At 42.9% G+C, this 23884-nt stretch overlaps 2 protein-coding genes and 1 long non-coding RNA gene across 7 annotated transcripts; 1 reads left to right on the top strand and 2 right to left on the bottom strand.

The window, feature by feature from the left end:
* Positions 1-209: 209 nt before the first annotated feature.
* On the bottom strand, positions 210-5201 carry TXNIP (thioredoxin interacting protein). Its single transcript, XM_069603002.1, has 8 exons — positions 3869-5201; positions 3305-3377; positions 3044-3191; positions 2733-2835; positions 2343-2599; positions 2082-2238; positions 1819-1970; positions 210-1687 (listed from the first exon to the last, which is right to left on the bottom strand). Exons 1-8 carry the CDS (start codon positions 4116-4118, stop codon positions 1652-1654), a joined length of 1176 nt encoding a protein of 391 aa, XP_069459103.1. The 5' UTR covers positions 4119-5201; the 3' UTR covers positions 210-1651.
* Positions 5202-8804: 3603 nt separating this feature from the next.
* LOC138447416 (uncharacterized) lies at positions 8805-16926 on the top strand. Of its 2 annotated transcripts, XR_011259828.1 has the most exons (4): positions 8805-8924; positions 11632-11782; positions 14211-14325; positions 16409-16926. It is a non-coding gene; the product is annotated as an uncharacterized lncRNA (long non-coding RNA). The 2 variants fall into 2 exon arrangements; XR_011259830.1 differs by lacking the exon at positions 11632-11782.
* A 2085-nt stretch (positions 16927-19011) lies between these two features.
* HJV (hemojuvelin BMP co-receptor) lies at positions 19012-23440 on the bottom strand. 4 transcript variants are annotated; one of them, XM_069602964.1, is made up of 4 exons: positions 23213-23440; positions 21749-21935; positions 20774-21336; positions 19012-20289 (listed from the first exon to the last, which is right to left on the bottom strand). In XM_069602964.1, the coding sequence occupies exons 2-4, from the start codon at positions 21843-21845 to the stop codon at positions 19666-19668; spliced, it is 1284 nt and encodes a 427-aa protein (XP_069459065.1). In that variant the 5' UTR covers positions 21846-21935; positions 23213-23440; the 3' UTR covers positions 19012-19665. The 4 variants fall into 4 exon arrangements, with proteins under 4 accessions (XP_069459065.1, XP_069459073.1, XP_069459084.1 ...); XM_069602972.1 differs by having other exon boundaries at positions 21749-21953; positions 23213-23415; XM_069602983.1 differs by lacking the exon at positions 21749-21935 and having other exon boundaries at positions 23213-23418.
* Positions 23441-23884: the final 444 nt, after the last annotated feature.

Below are 23884 nucleotides of genomic sequence, written 5' to 3' on the forward strand. Positions count from 1 at the left end.
CTGAAGTTCTTCAGTGAATTGGACAAAAGACAATGTAGCTCAAATTCCTTCCCTCCTCACCCCCATTCTGACCATAGTCCTTAGGATCAATAAGAAATGGTTTCTCTATAGGGTTTTCAACAATCTGAGTTGTGAAGTAAGGGGGAAAGCTCCTTTAGGCACATTTTCTTTCTAATTTCAATATTATCTTACAGACAAGAAGAGAAACATTTTTTTGCCATTAAAAAACTTTTTATTTTCTTTTTTTTTTTTTTTACAAAGAATACCCCCACCTGGGGTGAAAAATATATCTGGTTAAGTACAAAATATAGTTTTTCTCATACAAAAAGATATACAATTAAAAAACAAAAAATGAAACCACCTTCAGCCCACATACTTTTTCAGAAAAGGGTAGATAGAGCTCAGAGCTCTGACACAGGACAGTGAACAAAGTGCTAAGGCGGAGAGTGACTGACCAAGTGCTAGAGGCTGCAGTGAGACAGGGGCTGTCAACAACCCTGTCTCCTAACACTGGGCAGGAAGTGAGCCCTTGGGGCTTCTGTGAAGATCTGCCTTCTGGTTTCTCATGGCAACATCTGGATGCTCTCATCACAGTGTTGGGGCATTTTATCTAGGGTTCCTCCTTGGGTTTGGAGAAGTCACAGTGGGCAAGGCTGATAGCAGCAACCCTTCTCATGTGATCAGTGTCAGAAATGCAGAATTCTGTACACTGGGACAAAGTCTCAAAAGCAGGAACACTTTTTTTTTCCCTGTCATTGTGCTTACCCCTAGAGACATAGTAGACCAGTTTTAGCTTACATCTGAGAAAGGAAAAAACCCCAAATTTGACACAAACTAAAGTGCTAAGGACATTGCCTCAGAATCAATTCCAAGGAGTCACACGAGAAAAGAAAAAAACATTCTCCCACATAAAAATGTTTGCCAACAGGAGAATACAGTGCAACAAGCTCTAAAAATGGCTTTTAAGACCTCTGGTGGGGCACAGATACTACTGCTTTATGACTGATTAAAACTACTTTCTAAACAATGAAACTTAAAGCTCCTCCCCTTTAATTCACATGGGAAGCTTGCTCCAGAGTCCAAACCCAATCAATTCTGGAGGGCTTTTCTTTTTCTGTAAGTGTACAAACAGTGGGGAACAATGATTTTAAGAATATCCTTTTCCCAAAGTTTTGGCCATGACCATTTTTTCTTTTCACTAACTTAGTTTGCTAAATTGGCTCTCCTCCACATGGCAGAGGTTCAAGATCTATTGTTATAACAGTATCTCTATTATATAATCCCCTCAATTTTACCGTGGGAACACCATTCCAGGATGCCATTTCTACCCCTTACTCAAAACTACTGAAAATGCCTCAATTTTCGAAGAGATTCAAGAAAATGGGATGGGCCTTAGTTTTTTTTCTAATGTGTTTTTAAACCCATCTAGCAAAAAACTCTGTATCACATCATCTCGCTGGCTGAGGACGAATATGCACCCTTTAAGGCCCAGGAGATTGCCTGCTGATCACCTCCTACACTGGAGAGTCAGAGGCTGGGGTGGACCTGTACCCCACTGTGGAGACTGTTGAGTCTCTAAAAAAATCAAAGAGTCCAGGAAGAGAGATGAAAAGAAACAGGTAGGTATAACTGCTTCTTTTCTTCCACATGCTCACTGCACATTGTTGTTCAGGATGCAGGGATCAACCTGGGAGGAAGAAAAGAAAGAGTATTTTAGTTTGGGTAAGAAAAAACACAACAATCCAGTCTGGCAATCCCAAGAAGTTAACTTCCTATAAAAGGCTTAGGACAAATGTAGTGGTAAATGACAATTCTCACCTCAGAGTAAGTAGGTGGTGGCATGAACCTGAACTCAGGAGCATACATAAAAATAGGGCTGTCTTGAGAACCATCTGTGTCATCTAGCAGAGGAGTAGTGGGGCTCTCCAACCGGTGATCTTCAGCAATGCTATCCATATAGCAAGGAGGAGCTAGAGAGAGAAAGCATGGAGATAAGAAGTCCAGCCAAGAAAAGCCTAACCACAATTTTACAAACCCACCCAGGCCAGAGGGAAAAAAATGAGATCAGGTGTCTGGCTCACCTTCTGGGGTATCTGGGATGTTCAGGTCTACCCAACTCATCTCGGAGCTGGTTTGGCTGGCCATGCTGGACGTCCGGCTGCTGAGGCCTGACCTGCTGCCAATAACCAGGGGCAGGTCAAGAATGACTTTCTTGGAGCCAGGGACGCTAACGTAGATCTAGAAAGGAAGACATCAGTTTGTTAGGCTAGAAATCTGGAGAAACACCACTATCGTTTAGACCAATGAACAATTTCTTTCTCCAACCCCATCCACCCACTCACCAGTAAGGAGTATTCAACTCGCAGGATATTGCAGCCCAAGATAGAAGGCCTGATCTTCTGCACTCGAAGGCTCTTGCCACGCCATGATGCACAGGTTCCAGAGATAATATGATTGCCTCTGACTGATGATAACTTCTGCGTCAGCACCTTGGTCTGGCCATTGGCAAGATAAGTGTGGCGGGCCACAATGGCAGCTTTGGGGATCACAATGCGGGAACACGTATTCTCAAAATCAGCATGGATGTTAATCTCATCACCTGGCAATGAGAAAGATGAAAACTGATGCTCAGTGCAATCCATGACTTTTAATCTGTCCCTGCCTCCTGCCCTTACTCCCAAACCCACAGTTCCTGTTTTAAGGGTCTCTCATTTTCAGCACTAGATTTTTACCTTCACAGAATCCTTTTCTGTCAATTCGTGCAGAGACAGACACCCGCCCATCAGGTATGAACATGCAGGAAACTTTCTTCTCCTTTTTAGCTGACACAGGTTCCTATATAGAATGAAGTGGGAAAAGACGTTTTGAGAATTTCTAGAGATCCTTTCTCTGCTTCTCTTTCCACTGCTTAAAGTAGGTAGTTTTCTCTCCCACCTTGATGACTTAAGGACTTGATTCCCTGACGGGCTTCACTTTAATGCCCTAAAAACCTAACTACTTATCTCTGAAACCCAGAAGAAGAGACTTTTAAAATGAATCTCACCAGTAAATCAGGAGTATTGACATCCACTAGATCCATCACTTCAAAGTTTTTCTTTGTCTCTTGAGTTGGCTGGCTGGGACGATCAAGAAAAGCCTTCACCCAGTAGTCCACACACCCATATTTTCCTTTGAAAGATGTTCCCAGAGGCCTTTATCAAGAAAAAGGAAACAATTTTAAAATGCTCTCCAAGAAGAGTAACTGATCAAAAGAGGGAAAGATTTTTACAGACAGATAAGATCACAGATGCATTTAGTTACCTACCCCTGAGGAAGCTCAAAGCCGAACTTGTATTCATATTTGTTTCCAGGTCTCATGATCACCATCTCATTCTCACCTGAAGGAAGAGAAAAAGGAGAAGCTTCTAGGTTTCTTGTTATACTTAAAATGCCTCTATGCAATAAGGAATTCTTGGGCAGCGTGCAAGAGTAATGCAGAACCCCTTATGTTCTTAAATGAGATTCTGATGCATTCGCTGAGCAAAAAGTTGCAAAGCCCTGCAGTGCTGAAAGACTCAACCTATCATCATCTCAAACAAGAAGCAAGCAAAGAACAAGCAATTTATTAAGACATAAAAACCTTTCAATAGCTAAGTCAACATCCCTCAGAATCACCCACAGAACACAGCACCCTGAGAAGTTGCACAAATCACCCTTTTTTGGGGGTGGGGGTAGGGGTTAGCAAGTTAAAGCTAAAAAAGATAAAGAAGCCACACAAAATTCAAACCCCACAACCCGAGCAATTTAAGATCTACAGTGTGGGCTTTATCCGTATCAATTCTCTTCTTGAATCCGCTCTCACCCTCCAGCAAACAGTTGGGTCACTTACCAGCTGGTTGGTCGTCCAGGAGAAGCGTGTCTTCGTAGCGTAAGTAGTCCAACGTCTGCTTGCACTGCTGGGATCCCTGCATCCACAGGACTTTGGCCACTCCGCAAGCCAGGATCCTGACAGCTTTGACTCGAGTGACTTCACACACTTCCACTATCACCCGGCCAGCCACCTTCTCCCCACTGCCGTACACCTTTTCGGGGTCGTTAAAAACTACCTCGAAAGACTTGATCTTCTTGAACATCACCATGTTGGACTGGGTCTGCTTAAGAGTTAAAAATGAGGACAAAACAAAACTCTCAATCAAAGGACCTTTTGCTGTAAGTTAAAACTTTTTCACTTTTCAGTTCTCTACTGAATTTTCGAAAACACGTCCACCCAAAAATGTAAGCCGCGAGTTGTATCAAGAGATTGCAAAAGAAAAATAAGCTCTTTCTTTCTAACAGCTGGAGGACAGCTCCGGATCTCGGCGGGAAGGCTTAATGCGTTCCACCTCAGAAAACGAAACGATAGTTTGCAACTGAGAGCCGGAAACTGGTTTATATAGTAGCCCGGCAGGCAGGTCCACGCGAACGCTGGCCTGGAGGCTCGTGCTCCCCTCGTGCACAGCTCTCCCATTGGCTGCCCGCTCCTTGTTTACCAGGAGCCCTACCAATCAGCGAGGTCGCAGCAGCGCGTGGACACAGTGTGCTCCTGGCGGGGAAAACGGTTGTTGTGCATCGCTGCGGGGCTGGGAGGAGGGGGCGGAGGGGCTATGGGGCGGCTTCCCGTGTGCCCAAGGAAGGAATGCTTCACTGACCCCAAAATCTATCCGAGGCCAGTGGTCTTCGAAGGGCGGGTGTGGATGCTTTTGGAGTGGTAGCTATTATTTTGAGGTAAAAGGAAAATGTGCTTATGATGGAATTCCATGCCTAACCTCAGCCAATGTAATTAATTTAGAGGTGACTGTTTATTCCCGGCTCACAAATCGCAAGTCGTGTGAAAAACAATCCCAGAGCTCCAAGAATACTTGAGGATGGGGCGGAGGACAGGGAGTGCAGTCGTTACTGTTGAGGAAGATCCGCTTTGTCCTTCTCTTGCCCCGCATCTCTCAAAAATCAACAAACAACCCCCTGCTCCTCCCCGCTCCCCCCATAAAAAATCCCGGCTGTGTGGGAAGGAAAAGAGAACTTGTCACAAATTTTTAACCTCTCTTCAGCGGTCACAGCAAAGTGAATATATGGGACTGATTAGCCATCCCCCACTCCCTTTCTAGCCCCCTGGGCTGGAGGCTGGGGGCTCCGGTCCGTGTGCCTCTGCCCCTGCGTCCTCCACTCGGTTCTCTCTGTTCTCTGGACTGGTACAGTACGGGCGTATCCACATCCTGCCACTTATCCCGTCATCTCTTCAGTCCCTGATCTGCAGAGTTAGGGAACACTTTATTTATGGTCTCTCAGTTACCTCATTACCTCTTCGTTAAAGTGTGTTCTTTGGGCTCTGAGTATCTCACTCCCTGCTTCTCCAGGAAAGTAATTTAAAAAAAAAAAAAAAAAAAGGCTTCACTCTAGTCATCTTTTTCCTGAGTTATTTTAACTGTCTCGTCTTCCTCCCCCTTCCAACTTACTAAATCAGAGGTACACCTCTAAATCTGCTGCCCACACTCCTCACAGCCTTCAAGTTAGTTAAAAGCAGGAAAGTTGTCAATCGTCAGAGGGAAAGTGTCAGGGAAAGATGGCCGTATTTCTGTTTGAGGGAACCATTCTGCAGTCTTTGGAAAGTTTTTTTTTTCCCCCCTAAACTGTTTAGAAATAGGTAAGAAAGGGAAGAAAAGACAGAAGGATCGTTAGCACACTGTATGTTAAAGCTAAAAGAAACCTTGACTCTTCATCCTGTGTTATTTGGCTCTCTGTCAGATGGGTTTTTCCCTAGCTGGCCGTGAGGTGCCTTAGGAGCTGACTCCTGAGAAATTTTTCAGAGATGCAGTAAGAAAGACTTGTGTGCACAGATACAGGAATTCTTCTCCCTTTTCTTTGATTCCTGAGTTCCTCCCCATGGGTTGGAAAATCAGGAGATTATTATCTCATTTCTTGTGCTAGAGAGAGGAAGACAGTGTTCCCAAGACTGAGATGGGGAAGTAAACAAGAAGCATTAGAATATGTAGAGATCCTGCCCTCTTAGCAAGAAGATGGCTATTCACTGCTGTGAAGGATCCTTCTTACTTGTTCTTGCACACCCTAACTGGGTTGACACCCTAAGGCTAACAAGTTACAACCCAACTGCACTATTAAGCAAGCTCAAGAATCAGGCATCAAGACTACTGGAAAACACACACCCACAGGACCAACCCCCAGAACAAAAAGGGGAACATGTTGATCCTTAGGGTGTGTGGTTTTGAGGCGGCACCCTGTTTAAGAAAGTTAACCAATAAGGCCTGAGTTGTTTTTAGTTGGTCAGCAATATTGGTTGAAGTAGGTAGAGCAGGGAAGGTGAGACTCTCACTAAAGTAATTGTAAAATGTTTAATTGTAGCTTCTGAGAGAATTTTTAGGTTGATAGATGTGGAAGTGTATGTAAATCTGAAATACCAAAATGTTGACAAGTAAATACATAATGACAATATTATTAAACAGTGTGTGATGTATAACTGCATAAATGTTGAGGGGCAGGCAGGAGAGGTGAATGTGACAGACCAGGGTGGTATATATTTGGAACATCTTAGAGAAAGGGGAATGCCAGTATTTACTTGGTCACAGCTATGGAGTACTGACTTGCTTTTTTTAAAAAAATCTTAATACCATTCTCTTTTGCTTTAAGTCCCTCTCTTGGGCTCCAGTTTCTTCTTTCTTTCCCGTTTTGCAAAACTTGGTGCAGACCACTTGTTTGTGCTGTTTTGTGCCTGGGTTCCCTTAAATGCCAGAAAAAGATTTCACTTTGGCAGCTGCTGCCTACCAGGCCTGTAGCCAAGACACGTTCTGAAATGGAGTTGTCCTGGACAGAGTTGTTTACAACCTTTCACCTTATAACCTGGTATTCTGATAAAAACGTGCCTTCTGATTCTTTTTCTCAGTTCCTGTGCCAAAGAAGAAAAAAATCTTACAAACTTCTGTCCTGAAAACAGAGTACAAACATTTGTGGGGTGCAAGGGAGGAAGACAGCAGGTCCAGTAAGGAACAGCAAAGGAGGGCTAAATCCAAGAGTTTTGCAGATTAGATCATCTTTACCTGTTCCTTCCCCACCCTCTTCAATCCCAGTATCAATAGGAAACCAAGCGGTAATTGTTGTTTGCTTTACAGGAGGTGGTTGAGCAAAGCCAAAGCTTCTAGGGAGGGAAGTGCCCTCTACCCTCAGTTCCAATTAAATACAAGGAGCTGCTTGCATTTCTCTTTTCCTTAACTTATGCTCTGATAAACATCTAGGACTCTAAAGACTCAAGGTTCCTAATAGCCCCCTTTTTTATCCTTTTAATCACTACTTTCATTTCCACTCTGAAAATTTCCCTTTTATCTTTCCCATTTTCCTCTAGGGAATATTAATTTAGAGACAAATAAAAGTTTAAAAGAGAGTGTGGCATTTGAGGCTGATCAACGTCAGGTATTCCTCCAAGTCACTGAGCACCTGTAATAGACCAGGTCCTTTACATAATTATCTCAGTAATATTTTATTTATAGATTCATCTGTCACCTTGTTCTAGAAGGATTTAAGGTTAGATTATTTCATTTAATTCTCACAATAACTCTGTGACTCAGGGTTAAGTCAGGCTCAGAGAGTTAAGTAATTTGCCTGCAGTCACCGATTTGTAAGTAGAGCAAAATCTTGAACCCAGGTTTGTCTGATCTAAAGTAGGTACTCCTGAGGACTTCTTGGCAGCCCAACTATTAAGTATCCCTGCTTCCACTGCAGAGGGTATGGATTTAGACTCTGGTCAGGGACTAAGATGCCTTGAGTGTGGTGTGGCCAAAATAAATAAATTAAGTAGGTACTCTTTCTAATGTGTTGTCCTGCTTCTCAGTGCTTTAACACATGGTTTCTTGTTTGATCTTCACTGTAAAGGGTTTAGGATAAGACTCATAAAATATTAAAATTAAAGGGGACTCTACCAGTCATTTTTTTTTTGTTAAAGAGAGTTACTTCCATAAAATATTAAAGTTAAAGGGGACTCTACCAGTCTTTTTTTTTTTTAAGAGAGGTACTTTCTTATTTTAGTTAAGTAGACTTGCTCTTGGAGAAGGAAATGGCAACCCACTCCAGTGTTCTTGCCTGGAGAATCCCAGCGACAGGGGAGCCTGGTGGGCTGCCGTCTATGGGGTCACACAGAGATGGACAGGACTGAAGCAACTTAGCAGCAGCAGCAGACTTGCTCTAGGATGTATAGCTAGTAACTGGTGGAGCCACTCTCCAAACTCAGGATTCTTAACACTTTCTAGAATCTTGTCTCTAGTTTGTTTTCTGAAGATTCTTGTTTCTCAGTTTAATTATTAAAACAACAACAACAACAAAAAAAAACCACTTCATTTGAACAGATTGCTGGTTGACTGGGTTAGGGAGTAGGTGAAGTGGGTGAAGAGAGTCAAAAGGTATAAACTTAACAGCCATAAAATAAATGTCATAGAGATGTAATGCACAGCATGGTGACTATAGTTAATAATGCTATATTGCTTATGTGAAAGTTACTAAGAGAGTAGATCTTAAAAGTTCTCATCACGAGAAAAAATCCTGTAATTAAATATGATCACAGATGTTAACTAGGCTTATTGTGGTGATCATTTTGCAACATATCTAAATGTCAATCATTAGATTGTACACTTGAAACTAATATAATGTTGTATGTCAATCATACCTAAATTTAAAAAACACTCATCTTGGGTCTTCCCTGGTGGTTCAGTGGGAAAGAATCAGCCTGCCAATGTTATAGACTCAAGTTCAATCCCTGATCTGAGAAGATCCCACATGCTTTGCAGCAACTAAGCCTGTGGGCCACTGTTGAGCCTGTGTGCTAGAGCCCAGGAGCTGCAACTACTGAAGCCTGTATTCTGCAACAAAAGAAGCCACTCCAGTGAGAAGTCTGAGCACTGCAACTAGTAAGTAGCCCCAACTTGCCTCGACTAAAGATAAGCCCCAGCAGTTTAGAAGACCCAGAACAGCCATTAAAGAAAAAGAAATCATCTCATCTTGAAGTCCATATTTTATGTTTATTGGTGTCTCTATTTTTCTACTATGTTGAGGAAGGAAAGAAGATCTGAGAGTTGTCCAACTTCAGGGAAAGATAGAGAAAGGAGGTGAATTAATTTGTTCAAAGCTACTGCAGACGCCTTTAAGATATTTCTTAAGGTAGCCTTATGATACAAAAGATTTTTTTCCCTTTTCATGCTATCACCCATGTTTTCTCTTGTTTACTGTTAAATTTCTTAAGAGAGTAACTTATACCAACTTTATCTGTTGGCTAAACTTGTCCCTTTGTAGCCTGGCTTCTTCTGTCACTAAAATGGTTTTCCTTAAGTTTCCAGAGGAAACCATGGTGATTTTTTAGGCCATATTCCCCTTGACTTCTATATAATTTTAAAACTGCCATCTTTGTAAATTTAAATGTTCTTTTGGACTTTATCCTTTTCTCCCTTGTCAGCAGTTCCTTTCTTCTCTCCCCTACTGAAAGCTTTTCTGCTTGGCTCTCTCCTTTTCTGTCTTCAGTCTTTGCTGTTCAGTTTGCCCATCTGTACATCACTCATGGAAACGTCTGGCCTGTCTTGAAAGTTCTAGTTGGCATCAAACTCAACTTGTCTAGTAGAATTCATAATCTTCTCCCTGTGCTCAAGTTCGCTTCTTACTCTTGTTTCTTTTAATGGGACCATTATATGTTCCCCTAGATATCGAGGCATAAAATCTAAAAACTGTCTTCAATTCCTTCTTTTCTGACATTCCTCACATTCAGTCAATTGCCAGATTCTGAAGAGGCCATCATTCCATTGTTTTTCTAGAAGCTGTTATTTCTTACTCTATTGCCATCACTCTGATTCATATCCTTGTTATTAACACTTTTGCATAAGTTATTTTTGATAGTTTTAAACTGATCTTTCTGCTGTAATCCATAAACCTCAACCAAGGGGAGGAATGGCCAAGGGGAATATGGCCTAAAAAATCACCATGGTTTCCTCTGGAAACTTAAGGAAAACCATTTTAGTGACAGAAGAAGCCAGGCTACAAAGGGACAAGTTTAGCCAACAGATTAATCTTACACAGTTGAGTTCCTATCTGTTCTGTGATGTTCCCAAACCCTCTGCTTACTGAATCAAATTAAAATACTTCAACCTAGTATTTAAAGCCTTCACAAAGTGACCTCAACTAAACTTTCCAGTCTCATTTCCCACTACTTCCTCAGAAATGTACTCTACTCAGCCAAACCTGAGTACACCGCATTCCCTTAATATATCCTTCTCTGCATTTGCTTATACTTTTCTCTCTACCTGGAATGCCCGACTTTCCTCCCCATCTCTACTTTTTTAAATCCTACTTCGGACACCTCATGTGAAGAGTTGACTCATTGGAAAAGACTCTGATGCTGGGAGGGATTGGGGGCAGGGGGAGAAGGGGATGACAGAGGATGAGATGGCTGGATGGCATCATGGACTCGATGGACGTGAGTCTGAGTGAACTCTGGGAGATGGTGATGGACAGGGAGGCCTGGTGTGCTGCGATTCATGGGGTCGCAAAGAGTCGGATACGACTGAGCGACTGAACTGAACTGAACTGAACCCACTCTTCAGTAGACAGCCAAATAACTTTTCCTCTATGAAACCTTTCCTGATTCCCAAATCCCTTTATCTCTCACCTTATAACCAAATAGAATTCCATTCTCTTTGAATACTCCATTCCATATTTTTAAACTATTTCTTATATGGAACTTACATGTAAAGTTTCTTTTCTGTCCTATGGAATGAATTCCTAGAGAGCAGGATCTGTGTCCTTTTAAATATGTTTATTCTTCATAGCATCTAGAAAAGTACATTTCATAGAGAAAATAGGTTATTAAATATAAATTAAATTGATAGATTGGGATATATCTTTGCAATAGAATATGCCACTAATTCAGAACCTAGTACTGTATCTTATTAACAATAAGAAACCTAATCTCGGTTCCTTCTGCTACACTTGAACATAACCAGTCCCTCTTCCTCAAAGCCTATGGCCCAGTTATGTATAGAGCAAGGGTGGTGAGGCGGTGAGAGGTGATGGTTTGTTTTCCTATGAGGGAAAGTTGGACTGTACTGATGTTTATAAAAATGAGGGAGATGGGACATTTTGTCCTTAACCCAACTTCCCCTTTTCTGAGAAGTTCTTTCTTACACAATTCTGTAATCCAGTTGGCTCAGCCCTGCCACCCAGTGGATAAAGTACTATCGAGATCGTCTGTTTCACTGGCTATGCTAAAGTCTTTGTATGGATCAGGACAAACTGTAGAATTCTTTTTTTTTTTTTAATTATTTTTATTTATTTTTTGGCCTTGCTGCATGGCATGTGGGATCTTAGTTCCCTGACCAGGGATTGAACCTGCACCCCTTGCAGTGGAAGCACAGAGTCTTAACCACTTGACCGCCAGGGAAGTCCCACAAACTGTAGAATTCTTAAAGAGATGGGAATACCAGACCAGCTTACCTGCCTCCTGAGAAACCTGTATGCAGGTCAAGAAGCAACAATTAAAACCAGACATGGGACAATGGACTGGTTCCAAATTGAGAAAGGAGTACGTCAAGGCTGTATATTGTCACCCTGGTTATTTAATCTTATACGCAGAGTACCTCATGAGAAATCCCGGGCTGGATGAAGCACAAGCCAGAATCAAGATTGCTGGGAGAAATATCAACAACCTCAGATATGCAAATGACACCACCCTATGGCAGAAAGCGAAGAGGAACTAAAGAGCCTCTTGATGAAGGTGAAAGAGGTGAGTAAAACAGCTGTCTTAAAACTCAGCATTCAAAAAGCTAGGATCATGGTATCTGGTCGCATCACTTCATGGCAAATAGATGGAGAAACAGTGCAAACAGTGACAGACTATTTTCTTGGGCTCCAGAATCACTGCAGATGGTGACTGCAGCCATGAAATTAAAAGAGGCTTGCTCCTTGGAAGAAAAGCTATGACAAACCTAAGTGGCATAGAATTGAAATGATGCTTTTGAACTGTGGTGTTGAAGAAGACTCTTGAGAGTCCCTTGGACTGCAAGGAGATCAAACCAGTCAATCCTAAAGGAAATCAATCTTGAATATTCATTGGAAGGACTCATGCTGAAGCTCCAATACTTTGGCTACCTGATGCAAAGAGCTGACTTATTAGAAAAGACCCTGATGCTGGGAAAAATTGAAGGCAGGAGGAGGAGGGGACGACAGAGGACGAGATGGTTGGATGGCATCACTGACTCAGTGACATGAGTTTGAGCAAACTCTGGGAGATGATGAAGGACAGGGAAGCCTGGAGTGCTGCAGTCCATGGCGTCTCAAAGAGTTGGACACGACTGAGCGAACTGAACAGCAACAACAAAATCGAGATCCTTAGTCCACACAGAAGCGTTTCTGAGACTAGAAACTTGACCAGACAGCTCCCTGAGTGAGGAAGATGATTTTTTGATCTCAAGAAGGAGCAGAGGAAGGTGTTTATGACTGAAAGGAAGGAATTACATATTAAAACAGTTTTCTGTTTTTCATCCATTTCAGAGAACTTTCTGTGTTAATGCATTTTTAAAGTGTACATACAGCTAAATACACATGTGTGTTATAAAGCAATTACACAAACATTTGATTCTTACCGGATAGGCAGATATTTTTGCAGAAAGGAATATTGCAATATAGAGAGCTCAAGAGGCTTGCTTAATTCACAGAACTAGGATGAAATTCATCGAATTTATGGTTTGAAAATCTTGCCTAGCACATCTCTGATCCTTTAAAAAAAAAGTCACCTCCTTTGTAAAGATTTCTCTGATTTCTACAAGCAGATTTGTCACTTTCTTTGTGTTCTCAATAGCATATTGGATGTATTTCTCTATATTATAAATGTTAATCATATATCTGTTTATTTGTTCCTCCCTACTAAACTGAGTTCCCCAAAGATAGGAGCCATGTTGTCTTATGGCCTGGCATAGTTTATGTGTTCCAAAAATTCTAAATAAGCGTCAAAGTCAATCCGTAGGATTATTTTAGCCTGATCAGCTAATATGTCGCATATTTAGCCCATCCCTTTGCCTATCCTGGTTTTGGTTTCTTCTCCAGCAATGATGGTATTCTCCTTGTAGGCTGGTCGTGGTAGATGCAGGGCTGCTGCTGCTGCTAAGTCGCTTCAGTCATGTCCGACTCTGCGACCCCATAGACGGCAGCCCACCAGGCTCCCCCATCCCTGGGATTCTCCAGGCAAGAACACTGGAGTGGGTTGCCATTTCCCTCTCCAATGCGTGAAAGTGAAAAGTGAAAGTGAAATCGCTCAGTCGTGTCCGACTCTTAGCAACCCCACGGACTGCAGCCTACTAGGCTCCTCTGTCCATGGGAGTTTCCAGGCAAGAGTACTGGAGTGGGTTGCCATTGCCTTCTCCAAGATGCAGGGCAGTGACCTCCATAAAGAGAAAATTAAACCATGGCAGAACATTTTCTGTTTCAGGCGCTACACTTTCAGCAAAGGACTTTTTGATTCTTTGCTGGAGTGAGGCTGGAAGGCAGGATGAAAGACTGATTAATTTTTTAAAAAATTCAACTTAATAGTTCCTCACAGGTAGAAGTAAAAGAAGAGTGCTGTATCAAAGACCAATCACAGTTTTTATTGGGCCTTTGTTGCTGTGCAAGGGCTTTCTCTAGTTGTGGAAAGCAGGGACCACTCTTCATTGCAGCGCAGAGGCTTCTCATTACCTTTGGCTTCTCTTGTTTTAGAGCACGGCCTCTAGGAATATGGGCTTCAGTTGTTGTGGCTTGTGGGCTCTACAGTGAAGACCCACAGGCTTAGTTGCTCTGAGGCTTGTGGAATCTTCCCAGACCAGGGATGGAAGCTGTGTCCCCTGCATTGGCAGGTGGATTCTTATCTGCTATACCACCAGGGAAGTCCACAAAACCCTTGATATTCAAAAGATTGATTCTTTTGGAACCAGTAGCAAAGAATGATTCCACAGTAACCCTGCAGTAGGGGCAGAATCCAGTTATATTTCTTGATTTCTCTTTCACTTTCTCAAAGCCCACCCTTCAAGCACGCATAGATTATATCTCAGGAAACATATGTGACTTATTTCTTCCTAATAACTATTAGGGGGATGATGAATAATTTGGTTTGGGAGTAGGCAGAAAAACTGAGGAAGTCCTATTATTTTCTAATGTTCTGCCTTCCTTCCTTTCCTTAGTGCTGCTGCAGTTTCTTGGCACTGATTTGGAGAACCTGCCATTACTGGACCATGGAAATTATCTCTGCTTCCTTGAGAAGAAATGTGGGAAGGAACTTGCCATGAAGTATACAAGGTAAGGTGAAGTGGGTAGGAAGGGGGTTGGGTGGGTTTGAAGAATGATGGAGGTGTCCACAAGTATAAGAAGTTAAGGGGAAATACTCAGGACTGGCCAAGGTAGAAATGCGGTCTCTTTTTTAAAATCAAAATAATGTAATATAACTTAGTCAAAAATCCCATAATTTTAATTCTTACACAAAAAAAACAGCAGTTCTCAGTTCACTCTAATTATTTATCTTTCCATTATTTCAACTTTTTCATCTGGTATATACTTCGTATTTCTTTTTTATGAATTAATTAATAATTAATTTGTTGATTTTGGCTGTGCTGGGTCTTCATTGCTACAGGGCTTTCTCTAGCTGCAGTGCACCACCTTCTTGTTGCAGTGGCAGCACAGGCTCTAGGTGCACGGGTTTTAGTAGTTGTGGTACACAGGCTTAGTTGTTGCTTGGCATGTGGGATCTTCCCAGACCAGAGTTCGAACCAGCGTTCCCTGCATTGCAAGGCAGATTCTTAACCACTGGACCACCAGGGAAGCCTCTCATATTTCTAAATTATATATTTCTTCTTTTATTTCTTAATTTATAAATAATTGACACGAATTTGAGCAAACTCTGGGAGATAGTGAAGGACAGGGAAGCCTGGCGTGCTGCAGTCCACAGGGTCAGTAGCTCAGTCCTGTTCAACTCTGCGACCCTTGGTCTGTAGCCCCCAGGCTCCTCTGTCCATAGGATTCTCCAGGCAAGAATACTGGAGTGCATAACCATTCCCTTCTCCAGGGGATCTTACCCACCCAGGGAGAGAACTCGGATCTCCTGCGTTGCATGCAGACTCTTTACCATCTGAGTCACCAGGGCAGCCCAATATTAGACATATCATACTGTCTTTTTGCTACAGTATTTGAAATTTTAAGTGTCTTACACCATACTCCCTATCCCTACCTTCCCATTCCTCCTACCTCATCCTCCTGATAGAGTTATATCACAATTTTGGCCAAATCAGTAGTCAATATTTACATTATTATCACTATTGTTGTTGTTTAGTCACTAAGTGTCCAATTCTTTGTGACCCCACAGACTGCAGCACGCCAGGCTTCCCTATCCTTCACTATCTCCCAGAGTTTGCTTAAATTCATGTCCATTGAGTTGGTGATGTTATCTAACTATTTCATCCTCTGCCACCCTCTTCTCCTTTTGCCTTCAATCTTTCCCAGCATCAAGATCTTTTCCAGTGAGTTGGCTCTTTGCATCAGGTGGCTGAAGTATTAGGGCTTTACCATCAGTCCTTGCAATAAATATTCAGGGTGGATTTCCTTTAGGATTGACTGTCTTGGTCTCCTTGCAGTCCAAGGGACTCCCAGGAGTCTTCCCCAGCACCACAATTCAATTACGACTATATTAATTATATATTATCACTATAAATAACATCAATTGTGGAGTCAAGTAGTATATTTTGACTGTTTCATGTCTTGAACAACCCTTTATTTGTTATGAACCCATAATTATTTAAGCAATTTATTTAGTTTATTATGCACCTACATTTAGTTTATTTCTTTTTTTAATTTATTTTTAATTGGAGGGTAATTGCTTTATAGTGTTGTGTTGGTTTCTGCCGTACAGCAACGTGAGTCAGCCATAAGTATATACATATGTCCACTCCCTCTTGAACCTGCCTCCATTAAGTTTATTTCTGAAATGCCAGTTCTGTCAAATACTTATTAATATTTTCTCTCATTTGGTCAACATATTAGACAATCTAAGAAATTCATTTTCTTTTTCCTGAAGACTTGCTCCAGCCCCACTGGGTAATTCTTTTTAGTCATCAGCGCCATCTGCTGACTCTTAGTGGAGTGGAAAGACAAAAATGAAGCACCAGTTTGTTTTTAAACCACAAAATGTCCTTTCCATGATCCCTGACCTTGAGAATCTGGAGGAAGGAATATGGTCCTTATGATAGAAGAGAGAGTATAGAATATTTAAATATTCTCTTTCCTTCTTTTTTTTATGTGAACCATTTTTAAAGTCTCTATTGGATTTGTTACAATATTGCTTCTGTTTTATGTTTTGTTGTTAAAATATTGCTTCTGTTTTATGTTTTAGTGTTTTGGCCCCAAGGGATGTGGAATCTTTGTTCCCAGATCAGGGATCAAACCCACACCCCCTGGACTAGAAGGCGAAGTCGTAACCACTGGACCAGCAGGGAAGTCCCTAAATGCTCTCTTTCTTTGCCTTGTCATCCTCTTCTTTCCTGTGTTTTCCTAGAAGAAGGAAATTCTGTTATAATCTTCCTTTTCATACAATAGTCTTTCCTTTGACTGACCCACCAAAGGAAGAAGGAAAGATCAGCTACCTATTTATTTTACTTACACGTTTATTAGATGTACTAATGTTTGATAAACAGCACATATTTGAAGTGTATAGTTTCATGATTTTTGAAATCTTTGCCACAATCAAGATAATGAACATTCTATTCCAATTTCCTCATGTGTCTTTGTAAACCATCCCTCTCTCCCTCCCCTGACCATTCACAGGCAACCACTGATCTTTTTTCTCTCAGTATATATTGGTTTACACTTTTTATAATTTTATACAAATGGAAACATACAGTATGTACTCTTTTTTTTGTTGTTGTTTGGGTTCTTTCGCTTACATTCTTATTTTGAGATTCATCCTATTATTGTGTGTATCAGTAGTTTATTTCACTTTATTGCTGTGTGGTATTGTATACAAGTCTTTATCCTTTCTCTTGGATAAATACTTAGAGGTGGACTGTTTAGAGTGTGTGGTAAGTTTATGCTTAACTTGTGAAGAAACTGCCAAAAATTTTACAAAGTAGTAGTACTAATTTACATTCTCACCAATAGCATGTCAGAGCTTCACGATTTGCCAACACTTGATATGATCAGTCTTTTTAATTTGAACCATTCCAGTGGTTATGTAGCGTTTTCTCCTTGTTTTTCAAATTCGATTTGCATTTCCATGATAAGTAATGATGTTGAACATTTTTTCATGTACTTATTTTGAACTACTCATTTTCAAATACTCCATTGGTAATAGGGTTAACCCTGAGTTTGGGCAAATGACAGGTGCCATAAAAGAATCTCACTCCCCAGTTGGCTATGAAATTCTTCTTAACCTACTTGAAATTCCCACAAGGGAATTTTGAGAAATGAAGTTATGTACTCTTTTGAGTTAACCAATATAAAGAGCAGTTTCTCAAAAAGATGTTTTGAATTAAAATGCCTAAGTTATCTGTAAGTGAGAACAGCAATGGATATATTTCCTCTAATTTTCTTCCATTAGAACAGATTGTTTTCTGGATTATCTAAGTGTTTTAGTCACATTCGACTCTCTGTGACCCCACGGACTGTAACCCACCAGGCTCCTCTGTCCATGGAATTCTCCAAGCAAGAATACTGGAGTGGGTTGCCATTTCCTCCTCCAGGGCATCTTCCTGACCCAGGGATTAAACCCGTATCTTACAGGCAGATTCTTTACCATCTGAGCCACCAGGGAAGCAGGTCACCTTTAAAGTAAAGAGACTGTGCTTTGTGGGAATGGCAGAGTGGCTGCGGTCTTTAGAGAAGATAGTGAGTCAGGAATAGAAGATAAAGAATTGCAAAAGAAATTTAAAAGAGCAGACCAAAAGGACGCTCTGTCTGGTAAGCACTGGCTGGTGTGTATGTGTGTCCTGGGGAGTTAACCAATATAAAGGTTAGATGGGTGAAACTGAGAGAAGAGGGAAGAGTAAAGCACTGTTACTTTAGAACATCCTGGACTAGAACAGCTTCTATTTTCTTTTCTTCTACAAATTAGATTCCTTCTATTTGGGGCTTCCCCCTACTTTCCAGCTCTCCCTTTTGGGTTTCATATGACAAAAGAAGAAAATAGTTTTTGTGATGGCAGCCACTGCCTGCAGCTCCCTTTCCCTGCCTCATCCACAATTAAAATCTTCAATGGCTGTTTCCTTGACAGAACAGTGTAGTGTTGAGATTAAGTTAAGTCTCCGAAGCCAAATTCTCTGGGTTCAGTTTCTAGCTCTACCATCTGTAAGCTGCGTTACTATGGAAAAATTGCTTAGTCTTCCTGTACCTCATTTTCCTTATATAACAGTAGAGATAAGAAAGTTACCTCCCTTAGAGAGTTGTGAGTATTAGATGAATTAATAATTTTAAATTGTTTAGAAAATGGCCTGGCAGGTTTTAAGCTCTCAATAACTGTTAGCTGTTAATTGAATTTAAACTCCTTGGCCCCACTTTCAAGGCACTTCATAATCTGGCTTCTATCCATCTAGCCCTTACTTCTCATCTACTTCATTTGAGTTTTGCTGGTTTCTTCACTGAATCATGAATCTGAATGTCTAGATGGTTTCCCCTGCCTGGAAGATCCTTAATTCAAATCCAATCTTACCCAGTCTTCAAAGATCACTTCCGATCTCATCTACTCTATTACCTCTTATTATTTATTATTTCTTGAGTTCTTCTCAATCATCTTCCCATTTGAATTCACAGTATCATGGAATTTAGTGAATAATTACACACTCATCACTCCTTCATGTAAGTCAGTTTGTCTCCCTAATAGCCTGTAAACTTCCTGAAGGCAGAACAATATCTCACGGTTTTGAGCCCTCTTTCGGTGGAGTGAACACATTGACTTCATGCCATCTTAAGCGTCTATAAAGAGATTCAACATAGACAACAATGTGAAGACTCCATAGCTTTAATATCAGATTAGTTAGGGTTGGGGATGATAGCTTCTTTCCTACCTGTGTCATTCTCCAAAGACAGAGATTCTCTTCACCCAAAATCCAAACAACTCCCAATTCATTTATGAACCAAGAAAGCAGAACACATCTTACCCACATTATACTTATCAAATAGATTCTTTTCCTCATCATTTCCTCCTCTTTCTACCTTCCAAGAGAAAATATCATTCGATTTTGAGTTTCTGATGGGTGATGATCATGTCTTCCTCTTTCAGTTCTTCTCTATTAAAAGTCTCAACCCTTAAGTTTTCTACTGATTTTTCTACTGATCCTCAGGACCCCATAACCTCTAAGCTTGTAGGGGTGATTTCAGGAGGAGATGGACTAGAACAATTTGTTTCCTGTTAACAAGACTTGGAAAATTAGTGAAGAGCCCCTACTGAAGTCTGGAATGCAGAAACCTTGCCCAAAATCCTTATGCTGTGATCATTTCAACCCTAGACTACAGCCTTCTCTCACTCTGGAAAAAAGTTATTGTTTCATGTGTTTCTTACCCTCATTGTTTCCCTTCAATGATTCTTACGTTCTCCCTTGCCAATCTCTATCCGCAAATCACTTCTAGACCCATCATGGTTACTGAATGCTGGCCTGGTTACTGAATGCAAAGCCACAGAACGAAGAGCCCAGAAAGAAGTGGAGCTGGGAAGGTTGCTGGGGAAAGAGGAACCCCAGCATCTGAGGGGAAGAGGTGTAGTTTTTCCAAGTCTGGCAGGAAGGCTCGGGCGTCCTCCAGAGCTGCCTGAGCTGCCACAGTAAAGTTAGGGTCACCGGAGATTAAAACATCAAAGACACAGGAATGAAAGTAAGCGTCTTCAACCGGCAGCCCTTCCTTGCACAGCTGTCGGGCAGTATCTATGGTTATAGTTCCCCGACGACTACGCACTGAGCGTGAGAGTCGCTGACTTGGAGGGCATCCCCCAACACAGAGCTGCAGGTCCTGCTCAGCTGAGAAGGCCCTGGCCACATCCTCTGCTACTCTGATGGAGAAGGAGAGCTGCCCAGCTGTCTGCCGAATGATTATAGTTGTGCCAATGTAGGCAGCTCGGATCTCCACATGGCTCCCAGGGTTAGCAGTTTGAATGGACAAACTTGAGCCCCCAGGTCGATCACCTCCATTGATAGAACCATCTTCAAAGGCTGCGGGAAGGTTGTCCACCTCAGCCTGGTAGACCTTCTGATCAATGCATTCCTGCATGTTCTTAAATATAATGGTGAGCTGTAAGGGCAAGAGGGAAAACAGTTTATTTGGGGCTCAGTGCAACCCTCCCCTCTTCCATCAGCTAGGCCTCATTATTGTACATAATCAAGGATCTGATCCCAGCAGAGATGCAAGGCTTATCACGGTCCTCACTCCTTGATCCTGTCTTTATGTTCCAATACTATTTCATCCCTGCGCAATCCCTTTCCTTCCTGTTTGGGCTCAACTTCAGCTGCTCCCATAGGAGAAGGAAGTTTCCTTTCTGTAACTTCTCAACCCAGAGCTTCTCAACTTTCCTCTCCCCAGCTCTTTTCTGCATTGGAGTGAAATTCCCACGGAGGGAAAGTGATTTACAGGAGCAAGTGTTCGGTAGGAGGGAGTGATTCAAGATGTGAGAGTGGTTCAGGAGGAAAGGGAATAGAGCTGCATTGCTGAAAACTAGTGGGGTTGGCATGGGAGTGGAACCCTGGGGTGACCATGCAGGAGCAGTTGAGTCCCTGACCTTCCGGGTGGTGGTGGCGTTGGCCCCCAGTGCCACAGGGGAGCTGGTGGCCTGGACAAAGAGGAAGTCATTATCCAGCAAGGGCCAAGCTCCTTGGACACGGCACGTGTGAAAGTGGTGATGGAAGGTGCGCACGTGAGGGTCCCCGAAGGAGGCGCAGTGCAAGAAGCCTGGGGGTTGTCGGTGCAGCCGGGAAAACCGGCCTTCATAGTCACAGGGGTCCGGGGCTGGGGAGCCAGAGGCGCGGATCGGGCCTGCGCCCGGAAAGACGGGGCCTCGGGGTGGGGGAGGGGCCGTGGGGCCCTGGCGGGAGCAGTTGTGCTGAATCATCAGGTCTTCGATGCCGTGCACAGCAGAATGGAAGGCGAGGTCCCCGCGGCAGGTGCGGGCTGTGCGCCGAGTGCAGAGCGCGTAGGAGCGGAGGGCTCGGCAGAGACCAATGGAGCCCACCCCTCCACCTCGGCCTCCTCCTCGAAGGGCTCCTGGTGAACCCCCACCTCTAAGGCTCAGAGTGGAAGATACATACTCAGCATTGCAGCGGAGGATCTTGCATTGAGAATAAGCTGAGGGCGGAAGGGAGAGAGGAGTGTGAGCTGGTCCCCCGATCCCCGCGCAACCTCAACCATAATTCTCCCAGGTCTCATGGGGGGATAGCAGCGGATCCTAAAACCCAACTGAGAGCCTCCCCCAATTCCCAGTCCCCAGCCGCCAGCCCCCAGCTTCCTAGTCTTGTCCTCATTCAGTCTTGCTAAAGATGGGTAAGCCCTGCTAGATCTCTCCCGCCTGTGGATCAAGGGCTTTCCCAGTGCCCTTCCCCAAGTTGAATGGTGAATAAAATATACCTATTTGAGAGTGGGGCGAGTGACTGGGACCCCTCAGCACCCATCTCATCTCATTCACCCAAGCTCACATGCCCACCCCTACATAGCAGCCTACCCCCTAGATCCCCCAAAGCCTTACCTAACCCTTCCTTACCATGTCCACAGAGGAGCAGCAGGAGAGTGAGAATGCTTAGAGTTGGGGGACTGCCATGGGGGGACCAGGAACTAGGGGACTGGCCTGGATCCCCCATACCTATCCAGCCAGGTCCCCCCAGGTTCCGGTTCTTTCCAGCTGATGACCCTCCTACCTAGTGAATTTTGACCGGACGTCCTGTAAGGGACTGAAAAAAGAAATGTGGCTGGGCATGGGGAAGAGAAGAGTTGAAGATTGTTCAGAATGATGTGAAGAGAATCTGGGAAGATCAAGAAAAGAATAAGCTAACTGGAGTTTAGGGGAAATGGGTCTCCCTGAACTAAACACGAGGCTGTTAAGCCTCTGTGCCCTGCTTTTGTGACCACTTTCAGGCCCCTTATGCAATACCCCTAGGTGGGGGTGGAAGAAAGGTTGAGTGGACTCGGAGGGCAGAGTCCACTGTATTGCCCCATTCTGAGCTATCAAACAGCAGGAATGTCAAAAAGAGGAATCATGTGGATAGATCAGATCTCAGTCATACCAGTGGGCTCCCCAACAGAATTAGGATCTGAAAATACATCAGAGACTACCGCTTATTCACCCTTCCCCATCAGGAGGGGGACACCCTCCAGAGGTCATTCATTGATTTTCCTCCTTTGTGTCAGAATTTTCAGTAAGGAGGAGTAAGGGTGGGATATACATCCCATCTCTGGAATCAGTATTCAGATGAAAAGGGAACCAGTCTCTTTCATCTACTGTAGAGCGCTAAAATTATCCCTCTGTCTCATGGAACAATGGATGCAAACCAAGCATGCAAATCAATATTTGTTTGTTATGAGTCAACTTTTCTTCTTCATGAGTCAACTTTTCTTCAAATCTGACTGAAGAACCACCCTTTCCATTGATCTTAACTTTGCAAGTTTGGAAGTCAGTCTTTTGATGAGGACAAGGCTTGGGGAGGGGCTAACTCCCTCTTGCCAAACTAGTCTCTCTGGAGTTAGGGATATGAATGAGGGAGAGTCATGCAGGAAGGAGAACAAGATGATGGGACTAGAGTTGTAGGCAGAAATCATGTATAACAAGGAGTAAGCCTCACCCTCGGAAGCCCAATGTGAAGGGCACTGATAAATAGGAACAAGATAGAGGGTATCAGTGACTAATCATCTGAAGCTAAATTTGGCCTTGGTGAGAAAACCACAGAATAGGAGGTGTAGGAAACTTCTACTAAAGAAGGAGACTTCATCAGAAGTCTTGAGGTAATAGGAGGAGCCAGCTAAGACTCCCAGAGGAGAGATGGAGGTTTAAACTTCTAGTGGCCAGAGGCCAGAAAGCTTAAGACAGAAGGAGAAATGGAGACTGGGGCACCTTGGTATGGAAGAGATCCTAGATTTGCACCAGAGACATCCAAGTTTATGTCATAATTTTATGAGATTCTAACTTCAATTTAGAAGATTTTTAAAGGAATTGCAATTAATTTTGACTTACTGTTTCCAGAGGTCAAACATTAGTCTGCTATCCAATTCTCCAGCCATGACTGTCTACTGTATCAGTCAGCTCCAGCCAGGGGATCCCCCGTCTCTTTCTCCATGTCTCCCCTAGGTCCCCAGACAGGCTGCAGTCTCACTGAGGTCAGGGAACCAGAGAAGGTCTGGTGTGGGGGGAAGGGGGACTAGACGGCTGGCCGGAGTACTGGACAGCTGAGCGGGGGAGGGAGGTGGCTACTGAGTTGACTGTTTTAAAAATAGCTAAGTCCAAAATTCCAGGAGTGTTGATGGGGGTAGGGTGTTGGAGTGTTGGCGAGAAGGTGGGGAGGGTGGAGAGGGTAGGAGGATTAGAAAGAATATGGGGTACAGGGTGCCAAGTGGCAGAGAAGGGATAGGAATATGACCAGCAAATCAGTTATCCAGTTTGAGCTTACATGATTCTAGTCACTGCCTACTCCAAGCAGCCCTCCAGCACTGTCAATAATTTAAAAGCCCTCTGGCCTTTAAAAATTAGACTAATTTTTTAGTCTAGTTAGACTGGCCTTTAGACAGTTAGACAGTTGTATACCTTTAGCTCAGCACCCTCATCCTTGCCATACTGAATATTGCATTTAGTTTCTTCAGAACATATCTAGGAGATAGCTGACTTTAAATAAGGTCCATAGCAGAGGTA

The sequence above is a fragment of the Ovis canadensis genome, chromosome 1 (assembly GCF_042477335.2).
Source record: "Ovis canadensis isolate MfBH-ARS-UI-01 breed Bighorn chromosome 1, ARS-UI_OviCan_v2, whole genome shotgun sequence".
NCBI classification, from domain to species: Eukaryota; Metazoa; Chordata; class Mammalia; order Artiodactyla; family Bovidae; genus Ovis; species Ovis canadensis.